The sequence below is a fragment of the Sturnus vulgaris genome, chromosome 11, assembly GCF_052056855.1.
Source record: "Sturnus vulgaris isolate bStuVul1 chromosome 11, bStuVul1.hap1, whole genome shotgun sequence".
NCBI classification, from domain to species: domain Eukaryota; kingdom Metazoa; phylum Chordata; class Aves; order Passeriformes; family Sturnidae; genus Sturnus; species Sturnus vulgaris.
In genome coordinates, this window is record NC_142253.1 from 1,424,792 (window position 1) to 1,439,256 (window position 14,465).

General features: G+C 47.7%; 1 protein-coding gene across 4 annotated transcripts in view; it reads right to left on the bottom strand.

Moving 5' to 3' along the window:
• The window catches only part of ITPR1 (inositol 1,4,5-trisphosphate receptor type 1), a 160,342-nt gene extending 145,889 nt beyond the window's left edge, over positions 1-14,453 (bottom strand). For all 4 annotated transcript variants that reach the window (XM_088171226.1, XM_088171227.1, XM_088171225.1 and 1 more), the window contains exons 1-2: positions 14,331-14,453; positions 169-276 (exon numbers count right to left, since the gene is read on the bottom strand). In XM_088171226.1, coding sequence (XP_088027352.1) covers positions 169-260 — 92 coding nt within the window. In that variant the 5' untranslated portion in view covers positions 261-276; positions 14,331-14,453. The remainder of the gene's footprint in view (positions 1-168; positions 277-14,330) is intronic.
• Between the last annotated feature and the right edge of the window lie 12 nt (positions 14,454-14,465).

The window sequence follows — 14,465 nt, forward strand, 5'->3', positions numbered from 1 at the left end:
CCCAAAATCTTGTCATATTCACTTTAGGCCATTTTTACATTTAGGGCCAAATCTATCCATCAAGCTCCCTTGCTTTAACCAGTATTCCCTGGGATCAGGCTCAGGAAAGCTGAGCTCTGCTAGTCCTTCTTATGGTGTTTTTTAATACAAAAGAACAGCTGTTCTTACCCCAAAGTGCTAATAAATCCATTTGTTGAGCCCTCTGCATAGAGAGAACAAATATCTCCAATATGAAGGAAGCTCGACATCTTGTCAGTCATCTCTGGCTTATTGCCCCTGGAAGGAAGAAAGAAGAATAAAAGCACAACATGAATCAGGCAGAATTCCTTGGTGCAGCTACCAGAGGTTACAGCAACAGGGCCCTTTTTGCTTTTGATTGTTGGTTTGTTTGAAAAAAAAAAAAAACCAGCACAAGTCCTCGCAGTGGAATTTCAGGTATCAAAGAAAACCCAGCATGCCAGAGCGCTTGCTTGGAAAAATAAACCAGGGAAAAACAAGCAGCTACTGGCATCCCATTGCACGTGGGACTGTTTCACAGGCAGGCATTCATCCCAGAGGATGCTGAATTTCAGTGCAGCTGTACCAACCCATTCCATCCCACCTGCCAGAGGCAAAGGGGGAGAGGGGATTGCTCCAGTTTAAAGCATATTTGTATCTAAATCACATTTCTTTGCTGGAATTAAAGGTAGGTTTAAGCATCCTTTAAAGGCTGTCCTTTGTGCTGGAATGATGCATATGAGAAATTCAAAATATTGACCTGATTCATGGCAACATTTTTTGGTCACGTCAAAATTTTGACATGACACCAGCAGGCTCAAAAGCAGAATTAGGTGAAGACTCATTCAGCGTGCCTGACAACAGATTTTGCATGTAAAAACAAAGATTTTTCAAAGTCAAATGCTTTATCAGGAAACCAAATCCCTGTGAAATCAGAATTACTTCAATCCTGGGTTTAAAATAGATGGCTTAAATGTAACACTGAGGAGACAGTAATGAGTCCACTGTATTAAGAATTTTATTTTCTCTAAAGCCCCAAGTCCAAACAACACAGGACCCACCTGTCATTTCAATAAATATAGGAAAAAAAAAAGTGAGTTTCAATCTGTCACAGGAACAAAGAGACAGCATAAGGCTGGATAAAAAACCCCAACAGAACATATTTTCAAAGCCATCTTTTCCAAGCCCCTTTACTGGTTTCCTGGAGATCCTCCCAAGCCCTGCTTTTTGATCACTGAGTTCAAAAGGCCCAACCAGCTCCTGGGCTTGAGGTTTGAAGCAGCAGGAGCACCGAGGCTCTTCCAAACTGCTCCTCCTGGCAGGCTGTGAGCCCTGCCAGCCACCACAGGAGAGGGAAAAACAACTCTAAACACTTCCAGCCTCTCTCTCCATCACACCCAAAGAGGGTCTGAATGGTCTAAGAGCAGGAAATTCTGCTTATTCCTGACTGTGCAGGGTAAATATTCCCCTTCCCTGGACATTATCTTGTTTACCAAAGGCATAAGGATCAGCTCGTTAGGCAAGGATGGAGCTCAACAAGGACAAGTTCATGGAGATCTAAAAGGTGATGTTTGCTATGAAAGGGCAATAAAAACCTACAGTTACACTTTTCTTCTGAAAAGCTCCAAGCAGCTCTCCCTCCTCACTCCCAAAGGATCTGTGCTGCTGGGACTAACAATAACAACTTTCATTATTATTAAATCAAAGCACACCATAGACATTCTAGCCCTGTAAATCTGTGCCACTGCTACACTGAAAAAACAAATCCAGGAAATCCAAGAGATAACAGGACAGGCTGATACACAGGTAAAGGGATCTCAGCTCCTCTGGAATCAAATCTGGGTGCAGAAAAAAAACCCAAACCCTTTGGGTTCCAGGTTGCTAGTTAAATGCCAAATCCTTCAGCCACTGCATGTTACACAGTCTGTTCCCATTCTTTCTTGATAAGTGGACAGAAAAACACTGCTACCTATTTTAAGATACATGCCACGAAACATACAGAAATATGCAGAGTGACTGAATTAGCAGCACTGGAAACACAACTTTCCCCATTTCCTGACTTGGATGTTAAACTACCAACTTCAGACCAAAAAACTCTGCATTCCTCAAAATGAGCCCTGAATTAATACAGACCAAAGCAAAAGTTGTCTAAGCCAACACAAACGACAAATATTTCCAAATTAACCCTTTCTACAATGGCATTCAGGTTTCCCTTCCAGGCTGTGAGGGGGATTACTTTTTCCTCACAAGAGGCAGATGTTCACCACAGCTGTTCCCAGAGGAATGTGAAGGTCAAAATTATTGACTTTCATTAGAGATTTTTCCTTGGCAAAAAAAAAAAAAAAAAAAAAAAAAAAAATCTCAGACCATTGCCCAAAACCAGGCTCAGGGGTGGACAAGCAAACTCCTGCATCACTTTCCAGGACACAGCCTCAATTTTCTTACATTTTCTTCCCTGAGGAAGAACCATGATATTGTACCTGACATATCGTGATAGTGCAAACCCCTAAAAAAAAAGCTCTTCTGCAATTTACTGACAATTGCACTAAAAAGAAATAAAAATAAAATCATTATAATAATTTTTAATAATCTTATTTTTAAAATAAAATGTTTATCGACATTACCCATAACCATCACAGAGTTCTGGGTAACAGAAAGGTGGGTGTTGAGTTCAGTGAATTGAACTGCTGGGCTCTTCACCACATCATCCTCAGAATTTCTGGCTGAGCTTGCAAAGCCATCCCTGCAGAGCTGGGTTTGGGTGCAGCCTGCAGTCCTGTGCTCCTCACAGCTCAGCTCTGCTGGGGTCAGGCTTTACAAAGGGCTCATCTGGCTGCAATAACCTCGCTTGCCAAGGCTTAGGCAAGGATTAATCACTGCCTAAGTCCTCACTCCCCCTTCTCTTGCATTTCTGAACGCTGTTCTAACACCCAGCAGTGTGATGTTAGAACACACACCACCTTGGGAAGCAAGGAGCCAATTCCCACTGGGGTGAGTCTATTATAAAATACTGATTTATCCTCAGGCTTCCCCACAGTCAAAATGAGCACTCCATCTATTCTTTAATAGCCAAAATCAGCGCCCCTGACATTCCTCCCTAAAAAAGCTGCTGCTCAGCCTGGCCAGTGCTCACAACACACTGGACTGGCAGATGGGGAAGGGAATCAGGGACCCCACAGAGCTCCCCACACTGGAGAAAACTGAATTATTGCTACACTGGTTCAGCTGCAAAGCTTTTTACAGTCTCCTCACAAGGGACTAACAAAATCACTCCAGTTATTGGCACCAAGCACTAAATCAGCCACCTCAAATGGAGCATTTTCTACCTCTGACAACTGGGAAATGTGAAGCAAAAAGTAAAACCGCAAAGTTTTCAAGAGCAAAGTTCCCAGGTAGCCAGTTTGAAAACCTTCTTCTAAAAGATGCTGTCAACAACAGCTGCCAACACCAATCCTCCCAAAATCAGACCTCTGTGGGGGTCATCTCTGAATATTTTCTTCAGCAGGACAAGCCAGAAGCGGAGGCAATAAAAATCTGTCAGCCTTGGCACATTTATCCCAAGTTCACAGCACAGGGAGAGCAGAGGGACTGAGGAGAACAGTCAGAGCATCCATGTGTGTCCCCCTGGCTTTGGAGGGGACACTTCCCTCCCCAGGGCACTGACACAGACAGGGATGACCATCAGAATTCCCTGCAAGTGCAGGACTGGAGGATTTTCACACGTCCCAGCACCCGGCTCTCATGGGTACAGCACAATCACGCTGCTCCAAAGGCAATTGTGCTCCATGGACAAACACAACCATTACCCCACTATTTATTTGTTTTAGATATGCCAGTGCCAAGAGCAACTGATTTATACTAGAGGAGGGGATGGCCCTAAGAGAACATTTGCAGCTATTCTGTGCAATAATCTCAGTTTTAATGGAACTCTCACAGCCTTGCAGGAGGGGAGTCCTGCAGGAAATTCATCCTGTGCTGAAACACAGCAGTACTACCCAGGGAGTATTGTCCTCCTCTTCCCCTTAAACACTGCAGGAAAACAAGATTCTCTCTAGGTAAACTCACTTTAAAAAAAAATCGAAGATGAAGCACTGATAAGCATGGCATTATCCAGCAAAAATGAAATCAGTTTTCTCCAAGCAGTTTAACTCGGGTGGCAGCAATGTCAACAGCAGCAACCTAAACTTTAAAAATAATGCTCTTTTCCCACTAAGATAAGGTTCTAATTTTAACATACAGGAGGACTTGCTATGAAAGAAACATGAACTAAAAGTGGACTCTGCATTGAGAAGTTAACTATATCTGCCTATAGACATTAAAAAACTCCTGAGATAGAAACATTTTTTTAAGCACTAAAAGCCTGAATTTTTATAATTATGTGGGTGACTGTTTCCTCACGTCTATATCAAAGTTCAGGTATGTCTTATGTACAGTTTATCTGCAAGGGAAAACAAAATCAAGTTTCTGTTTAGGAAACTGAATAAAACAAATAAACAAACATAGAAATCTGATGAATTTCATGTGCATTTCAAGAAACTGACCTACAAGTTTTTCTGCCAGCTCTGCTCTATGGGGCTGGATCTGAAGATGCATTAGGTAAATTAAATCCAGGAAAAGCTGCTATTCAGCCCAGGAGTTTCAGGGCTTTCCCCTCCTGCTCTAGTGAGCACAAATCTGCACCACACCATCAGGAGTTTGATCTTCTGACTCAACACAAAGTGACACAGCTCCGGGGTTCAGTTCTGATTATTTCCTACTAATTATCTTGTGTGTATCTTCAAAACAAGCTGCTTTTCCTGCAGCAAAAAGGACTGAACAGAAGCAGTTCTGAGGTCTGTCCCCAAAGCCAAGCTCAGCAGATCCTGAACAGTTCCCACCAGCTCTCAGGACTCTGTTGTATTTTAGGGCACAAGCTCAGCCTAATGGCCTTGAATAAGCCAGGATAAGCTTAATATAGTCCCTGAAATTCAATCCCTTTTCTCATGAAAACACATTTCATAGCAGCAGTTAAAGCAAGATTAACAGGGAAAACACTGAGAAATCAAACTGACTGCTCAATATCGAATACCTCAAGGAGACAGCTGCCTTTTCAAACTCTCAGAGTGGGAAATGCAACTGCTCCGTAAACATTTCACACTAATTCGTCCCATCACTCATCTCACTCCCAATTCTGAGTTAGAAAAAAGGTTTCAAGAGCAGGGCTGGGAGTTTGCTTTCCTTGAAGAGCTGAGTCAAGGCCCCGTTTGAAGTCCCTGCTCACGGGGACTGTTTGTGACAACATCCCTGCACTGTCACCCCTCCTCTCCAGCATTTGTGAAAAGGATTTTTCAAAGAACCCGAAGCGCTTCCCTGATTTCGTGTCTCACACGTCTGCTTTGTGTGGGATTTTAATTCTTTACCCTGCGACTGCAAATCCTGTTTGTAAAATAAACCAGCCCGAATGTGTCTTATTGCCGACTGCTTGACTCCCAGCAACTGGGATACAAATTACTGTGTCTTTCTAAGAAGCTTCCAATGATGCTTGTTTGGAGTAAACAAAAAAAAACAAAAACAAAAAAAACACCCCTCTTTGCTGTGCCCTGCAGTCCCAGGATGCACTCAGGTCTCACTCAGATTTTCACTGTGGTTTAGTGCTCAATTCAATAAATACTGGCAATTTTCTATGTACTGGTACCAAAAGTGGAGCAGCACTTTATCAAAGTCTTTTTCACTATCTTGGTTGTTTAAGAATAGAATCTCAAACTGTACTTCAGAGCTCCAGCTTCATTACTGCCGACAGGAAATTCCAGAGTGAAAGTTTAATTCTGTTTCAGTTTTTGACAGAAACAAGACCAGAGTTTAAGGGTAGAGAGACAACAAAGAAGCAAACACAAAGAACTGCTTAATGGCATGAGCAGAATCATCCAACAATTAACAGATCTGAGAACCCCCAAGACCAGGTAACTCTGTGCTCAAATTAAATGGAATCGGGTCATTAATACTGGTAAATTAGGCCAAGCAAGTTAACATTTTTTAAATGCAGCCAAACCCTGTATTATACTGAAAATCCAGTGCGTAGATAATCTGGTAAATCCAAATTTTACAAGATTACTTGGCTGCACATTTGACCCCACACACTAATCAAGATTTCTTGTGGGTTTTTTTGGATAACACCCACAGAACATTCTGTATTTTCACAGGTGCAGCTAACTTGAAAATCTGAACCCAAATCTGATGTTTCTCATCCTTATATCAGAAAAAAAAAAAAAAAAAGAAAAAAAGGAAGGTTTCCTGCCTGAGGATACGAAGAAAAATTCCTAAGAATCCCATTAAAACAGCCAAAGAAGGGAGGAAGTGCTTTATTTAAAAGCTCACCCAGTGAATAATCACCGTGCTGGGGCTGAGGACAGAGCTCTGTCATCTGCAAAGCTTCTGACTTAGCAAATCTAAAAGGAGCTCTTTGCACTCGCCAGAAAAAGGCAAATAAAGGGATTTTTGGGATGTGGAGCAGGCCATGTCCTGAACACTGGGATCCTCACACACCTGCAGTGGGACCCAGCTCGGGGACAGCTCTGGGTGCTGGCAGGGCTCAGCACTGCTCGTTTTATGCACATGGAGTTCCATTTCACAGATTACACGTTAAATAAAAAAAATTAAAAAAAAAACAACCAAACCACCTATCAGTGCAGTACATTTATCTACCACAGGATCTTGTTTTCCCTTCAGCTGCAACCTTTCATGTCCAGGAGGTTGCTATCTGCCACACATGGGCTGATGAACCGTTAGATTAAGGAGGAGAAATGCACTTTTCTCAGACCAAGTATTTTTCCTCCCGACGTTTAGAAGGCAGCAGAATTTTTTTCCTCCAATTTCCAGGCTGAGCAGGCAAGATGGAGGCAGGGGAAGGAGGGAGAAGCACAGCACTGTGACTTTCTCAAGGACATGCAGCAGGTCAGACTCAGAGCCCAGATTTGAATCCAGGTCTCCCAAATCCCCATCCACCAGCTCACACTCCCCTCTGCTCCCAGGAGGGGGAATCAGTCTCACTGCACATCTCATCAAGCACACACTTCCCCTTCCTCTAAAAATAAAGTAGGAAGAGGAGTGGAAATTCACACGGCAAGATGAGGGCCGAGTTAATTACGTTCTATTCATACTATTTGCCACTCCACAGATAAATAGATTTTTTTTATCGTATCGGTGACAAAGTTATTCAGAAGTTACTACTTCATAGGTGCAACAGCAGTTTAAGAAAACAGATAAAGCAACTCATTTCGGTAACTTGAACCTCAATAAAACCTCAGTACAGGAAAGCAAACGTGCACAATGCCCTTTTCTCCTTAGAAAGGGCACCTGCCTTTTTTTTTTTTTTCTTGAAATTATTTGCCCAGTGCAACCAGACAAGCTAGTTACAGAAAATTCAGGTCAAAAGCATGGGGATGACACTCTGACAGCAATCCCTTTGCACAGCAGCCACTGACTGAGGTAAGAAACACAACTGACAGGTCCTATTGACAGGCATCTGCAGACAGCTGGAAAAAGAAAATCTATTAGAGACACACTGTCAAGGGAAAAAGATCATCTTTTGTTCCAAACCAAGCACGACCTGACAGCATCTCCTTAAACCCATTAAAAGTAAGGAGCACTCAGAGAAGCTGATACTTCCTGAAGTCCATCCTTGCTGGCTGCAGCCCTGCTGGGAGGAGGCAGCCTGGACGTCAGCCTCTGGACGAGGCCCCTATGAGCACACAATGTTTTCCAGCATATTTCTATCAGGAGAGAGCTGGAACATGCCAAAAGGACCAGGACAAGCAATGTCATGGGGAAAGAGAGCAAGCTGGGTTTATTACACCAACTGGAGTTTGGCCAAGGAACAAAGATGGCCAGGGAAGAAGAGGGCACAGAGCAGTCCCAATGTCACTTGGCGCGGCCAGGGATCTGCTGAGGGGCTGGTTCCTGCACCCCACTGCCCACATCAACCCCCCACAGTCCCTGAACCAGCAGTGCAGCTCCCAGCAGCCTCCATGCCCTGCAGTGCTCCCTCCTCTGTCCCCTGTCCCCTCTCCGGTACCGCACCTGGGCGGGGGCTCCCTCTCCTCCATGGTGGGTCCACTGTCGGTCTCCAGGGCTGGGCTTGGCAGGGTGTCCCCCCAGCACGTTTGGGTCCCCTCTGGCAGTGAAGCCAAGGCTTCTGTCCCTCTGGCCAGCCCCTGCTCCTGCAGGCTACCGAGGGCTGCTGGTGTCCCCAAGGCTGGACCTTCCTGAGCGCCGCTCGTCCCTCCCGGACACCTGCGCTGGCTCTGCTCCCCGGATAAAACCTCAGCCCAAGAGGAGGAGCCACTGCCAGCACATGATGAGCACGTGTGGAGGGCCACTGGTGGCCAGGGGACCTACTTTGAGCTCAAAAGCCCAAATGGGCCGGGCTGCTTTACAGATGAAGGCTCCAGTTCCCAGGCTGGCTTGTACCTGTTGGCCTCGCAACTGTAATTTTCTAGAAGGCAAAGGTTCAAAATGCTGAACCACCCACGAGCATTAGCATCTGAATCTGCTGAACTCTTAACAGAGGAGCAGCCAAGGATTGCAGAGTTATTTTCATCAGAGGTTTTCAATTAACCCTTCAGATGAAGCACCATCAGCCAGCTGAGGTCGGTGTCTGCATCTGTGGCCATGTGTTTATCCTTGGAGTGGGATGCAGATGGGACAGAGCTGGACTGCAAACAAAGCTTTCTTCTTCACAACTTCTTGGCAGATTTCTGAATTTCTGAAGAAGTGGATAGGATGGGCCAAGGCACAAAAGAAATGTTTATAAAAGTTTCATGCAAACCGCTACTAAACAATTCCATAAAATAAAAAACAAAGTACAGCCTTTGGGCAACAACCATTTTTGATCAGAAATCTCTTCCACGTGCATGCTCAGAGATCATCTTCTGACCACAGACATCATGCACAGGGTGAGGAGAGGATGAACTGCCTGTGTCCATCGTGACACTGGGTTCAGCCAGCCAAGCCTCTTCCCTCAGAGCTCAGCATCACATTGCTCCAAAAGCAGAGGCATTACCTAACATCCTAACCCAGAAACATCTGGTATTTGCATTTCTCAGAGCTATTCCCCCTCCTTTGATCACCTCTGCAGCCAAATGATCAGAGAGTCACAGACTGGTTTGGCTTGAAAGGGACCTGAAAGATCATCTCACTCCTCTCCCTTCCACTAGGCCAAACCTTCCACTGCTCCAATCCCTGTCCAGCCTGGCCTCGGGCACTTCTAGGAAGATTATCAGTGAGATATGAGCCCTCAGCTTCCTGCAGCACTCTTCATGCTGGCGTTCTGGCACGTGAAGATGCAATTACCTTGCCACAAGCCACAAATCCCCAAATAACACAGACTTCCATACACATTTCCAACCCACTTTTCGCTCCAGAGGGTTAACTTACTCAGATATCAACTGACATTTTATTCACCATAGAATGCTGCTAGGAAGTTCTGATCCAAGTTTTGACAAGCTTAACCCAAACCACAAGCATGAAAATGAAACTCCTCTGAGTTCAGAATCCTCAGATGAATGTTGCAGCTTTTCTTGCTGGAATTACTGTTCCTGTAGTTTCCATTTCATCTTCGTCTTTTTCAGGGAATAGAATCCCAGAATGGTTTGGGTTGGAAGGAATCTCAAAGATCATCTCATTGCACCCTCTGCCATGGGCAGGGTCCCTTCCACTACCCCAGGCTGCTCCAAGCCCTGCCCACCCTGGCCTTGGACACTTCCAGGGATGAAGCAGCCACAGCTTCTCTGAGCAAATTTGATCCCATAATCCACAGCTACCCTGAAGACCTGGAAATGCACTTTCTCAACAGGTACAGCACAAGCAAGAGCTCCTCAAGGAGCCTCTGGATGCCTCTGCCAATCTAACAAGCAGTTGCAGCACCCTGGAAAGGGAGATCTGCCTCCTTCCCCAGCCACTGCCCACCCTTGCCAAGACACAGAACGAGGCAATAATTGCTGTAATGCTTTTGTAGTGTCCGTGGGGAGCAGAAATTAGACAGGAATATCGAGCCAGATCAAAGCTCGTGCAGTTTTGGCATCCTGCCTCCTGCAGCAGCCTCCAGGAGAGGCTGGGCGGAAAAGCACAGGAATCACTTGGAACAGCCATGGACACAGCCAGCATCCAGCCCTGCAGCACAGGGACACTGTCCCCTGCTCTCCCAGTCTGTAAAGCAGCACCTGGCCCCACCCAGCACAGGCCACTGCATGCAACTGGGCAGCTTTTGACTTCCCCTGTGCATTATCACACACGAACAGCACAAAAAAAGGCTCCAGGCCACCCGAAGCACCTTCGGTTTCTGTTGCTGTCTTAGCAGAAGAAACTAATTTGGGACAGGCAATAATGCAGACTTTTAGGAATCAGGATTTACAGCACGGTCTCATTGTGATGTTACATTTACATAACCTTCTAGCAGCACATGATTTTCTGCCTCTAAAGCCTTTGGTCTCTCTAAGCTGCTTTGGTGAGGCCGCCTTCGCTCACACTCACCCACGGGCGAGCCAGCAGCTCGTCTACCAGCTACTACAGAGCCACTACCCTCATCCCACCTCCCACGGGAGCCTCAGATTGCTCCTGGCTTTAAGACAATCCTACAACTACGACTATCTTGTATTCATGGGGTAATAATGTCTCAAAGACTGCCAGTACATTCTGCAAGTTGACACATCAGATATTCCAAAGGAGTTTGCTGTGCACTGAGGAATCACTACAGTCAAACCAGGATCACAGGATCATGGAAGCTGGAAGAGACCTCTCAGATATCAGGTTAAACTGACAGCACTGTGTCCACTGAGCCATATCAGGAAGAGCCACATCTGCTCAATCTCTGAACACCTCCAGGGACAGGAACCCTACAGCTTCCCTGGGCAGCCCATTGCAGTGCTTGATTATTCTTTCAAGCAAAGTTATTTTTCCTAATATTTAACCTGAGCTTCTCCTGGCCCAGCCTGAGACTGCTCCCTCTCCTCCTGTCCCTGTTCCCTGGGAGCAGAGCCTAAATTCCCCCCCTGGCTGTCCCCTCCTGTCAGGGAGTTGTGCAGAGGCACAAGTTCCCCCCGAGCCTCCTTTTCTCCAGGCTGAGCCCCCCCAGCTGCTCCTGGACCCTTCCCCAGCTCCATTCCCATCTCTGGACATGCTCCAGCCCCTCAGTGTTTTTCTTGCACTGAGCTGCCCCAGCAGAGCCCAGTACAGGGACAGGCACTGCCCTGCTCCTGATGGCACCCCAGTGCTGGGACAGCTCAGGTGCCACTGGTCTCTTGCCCACCTAGGCACAAACGAGCCCAGGTGGCCAAGGGCAGCTACACCTGCTCCAGGAGCTCATCTGAACAAGCAACACCTGCTCTTCTGATGGCTCCAATTCGAGGGCAGGTACCAGGCAAGGGCTCAGGATTTCTGGGATCTGTTTTAATCCTGCCTGACAGCACTGAACAAGAAGTTCCACCTCTGTGCTGTCCATTTCAGCAATTTACCAGAAGAGACCAGCTCATCTGACGAGAAGCAGCCAAAAGCAGCTTTTGCTTCCAGAACAGACTTCTGGACCACTCCAGTTTGACCAGTCCCTGGGACCATTCCCTTTTCTCTGGCACACACACAGTACTGGAAGAGCTGGATCCCCAAAATTCACCCCAAACCTGCCACTCCTGGAGGTGCCCTGTTCTCGTGCTTGTTGTGTTGTCAGGGACATTCAGTGCTGTCTTTACCAGAGGAGTTACTACAAAATCAGAGCAGGACCTTACACCACACAACAGCAGGACACCGTGGTTTGCAGCTCTCACTCTAAGCTGCAATGGCCTCACTTGTGAGCTGCCAGGACCTGAGATTATTTCTTCCCTTTAACTCCATTTGTGCACTTTCTAGACTACACCACACCAAAACAGGTTTGTTGAGGGAACATGAGAGGATTGATGGTGCTGTGGATAAGATCATGTTACAGACCCACTGAGGATGGAAAAGACCTCCAGGATCATCGAGTCCCAGCTGTGCCCAATCCCCACCTTGTCCCCAGCCCAGAGCACTGAGTACTTCAAGTATTCCTTGGACACCTCCAAGGATGGGGATTCCACGACCTCCTTGGACGGTTCCAAAGCCTGACAGCCCTTTCAGCGATGAATTCCTCCCAAAATTACACTTCTCATTTATAACCAGAGATCACAACTGTCCCTTACATCCCCCCCACCCTGTTCATCAGTGCCAGGACAGCTCCATTCATGCACACCTACAGGTCCACCAACCCTCAGAGAAACACACCAAATGTCCCTTCCTGTGCTCTTCACTGAGGCCTCCTCCACCCTCCAACGATGGTGTTGGATTAGCACATCTCATAAAAACCATTTCCCCGAGCTAAGCTCCACCCCATGATTGCAAAGGCAAACCGAAGTTACTCTTGTTTGTTTACTTCCTAATTTATGAAACTCTGTACGAGGAAACAATTCTGAAGGCTTAATCCACACTGCAAAACAAACAGATGGGGAAAAAAACACTCATCTAAGCAAACATTCTAATCTTGGGGAAATAAGGTATTTTAACAAGAAAAACCCCTACTATTGACAAACAAGAGGCGGCTTAAAGAAAACATTAGAAATAATCAGCTCAGCATCAGCTTGTTTTGAAACACACTAGAACTGTGGTTTTATTTGCACAGTGATTCCTTGTTTTGGTTTAGGCACACTCAGCACTACAGCTTCAATACAAGCTGCTGCATCCCATAATGGTCAGTTTCCACGTTTATTTCACCAGGTGTCCTGTTAACACTGAATATTTTGCCTTAGCAATGCCACCAGCTTCGTCCATTCACTGAACAGCCAGTGCTGGGCAGGCAAAGCTCAGCTCCAGCCACAACACCCTGCAACGCTGTTATTGCTTCAGGCACTTACACCAGCAAAACCACCAGGCACTTCGACCATGGAATAGCTGCTGTGTGAGGAAATTGGCGTAAATCAAGGCACAGAAAAGAAACCAACGAGAAATCCAGTGCCGGGTAGCCCATTAACTTGGCCACAGGGGAACCACTGAGGGAAAGGAAGGGATATTGGCCTCACATGGCATCCCACACTCACACAGCTGAGCCCTGTGAAAGGAAGGGAAAGAAAACAGCTCCACCATGGGCCTCTGGCCTGGGCTGAGAGTCAGCCAGTGCTCTGGCTCAACAGGTCTGGAAATCCTGGGATACCAGGCAAATTCCTAAGTTCAGGAAAACCTCAAAGGCAAATAACTAAACACGCTTTAAGAAATAAAACACGTGCACAGGTACCGACCTTCACTAATAAATAAAACCAAAGGCTCCCACACACTCTACTCTCCACATGACCTGCGGCCACTAAATCCTCATCAGGCAAAGATCTGGATTGTATTAGCCACGTTCTCCCTTGCTGATCTGTGAGCAGCACGACCGCAGCCCGACCCATCCGTGGCTGAGCAGGCACAGAACCGCTGCACGGCAATAAATTCAACTCAAACCTTTTCACCTGTTGGAGTCTTTTCAGACAAACTCCTGGGAGCCAGAGCGATCCCACCTGGGGCAGGGAGGGGAAAAGCAAAGCCAGCCCCAGCTGGTCCCGCTGCACGGAACATTTTCCCTCCGGGGAAAAACGCCTGGAGCCCCGGACAGCAACAGGCACAGGGAGCCCGAGCAGAGCCGGGACAGAGTCGGCTCCAAACATCCCGCAGGACTCGGGGATGGAGCCGTGAAACTGCCCAGGATTATGGCACATCCCACGTACATGCATGGGGAATGCACATGTGCCCCCACCCCTTCCCCCGCCGAAGTCCAGTTATTGTAGTCCAGGAAACAGCCAAATATTTGGCCTGTCAGGCCAGTCACCGGGACCCTCCGAAACATCCACCCACAGCTGCCCGCTTTTTGACCATTTAAGAGGAAGATCACCCATAGCCAAGTCCCCATCGGCGCTCACGAGTGTTTACATAACGCGAAACATCCCTCGCAGCTGAGCCCCGAGCACGGGGGCAAAAACACGGGAAAAGTTGGAGCGGACGCGCAGCTCCACTGGCGAACCCGCGGGGATGCGGGGGACGGGACCCCGGTCCGGCAGCGCTGCGGGACCCGCCGGGAGGACCGGGGGGCTCTGCCCGGTCCTGCGAGGGCTGCGGCGGCCGGGCACCCCCGCCGAGCACGGGAACGCATCCCTGCACAGCAGCAGGCTGCGTTCCCGGGTATCCCCGCCTAGCAACGGGCTGCATCCCTGGGCATCCCCGCCCAGCACCCGGCTGCATCCCTAGGGCTGCGGGACGGGGCTGCCCGGGTGGCCACTCACCGCCTCCCTCCCTGCCCAGCCGTGCCCACTCTCTCCCGGCCGTACCTGGCTGTGGAGGCGGCGGGGCGGGCTATAGACGGCTCGGCAGCCCCATTCCGGCGGCGCTCCCGGTCCTGCTCCCGGAGACTGCGCCCGCCGCCGCCTCAGCTGCGCGTCCACATGGTCACTGCGCTCCGCGCC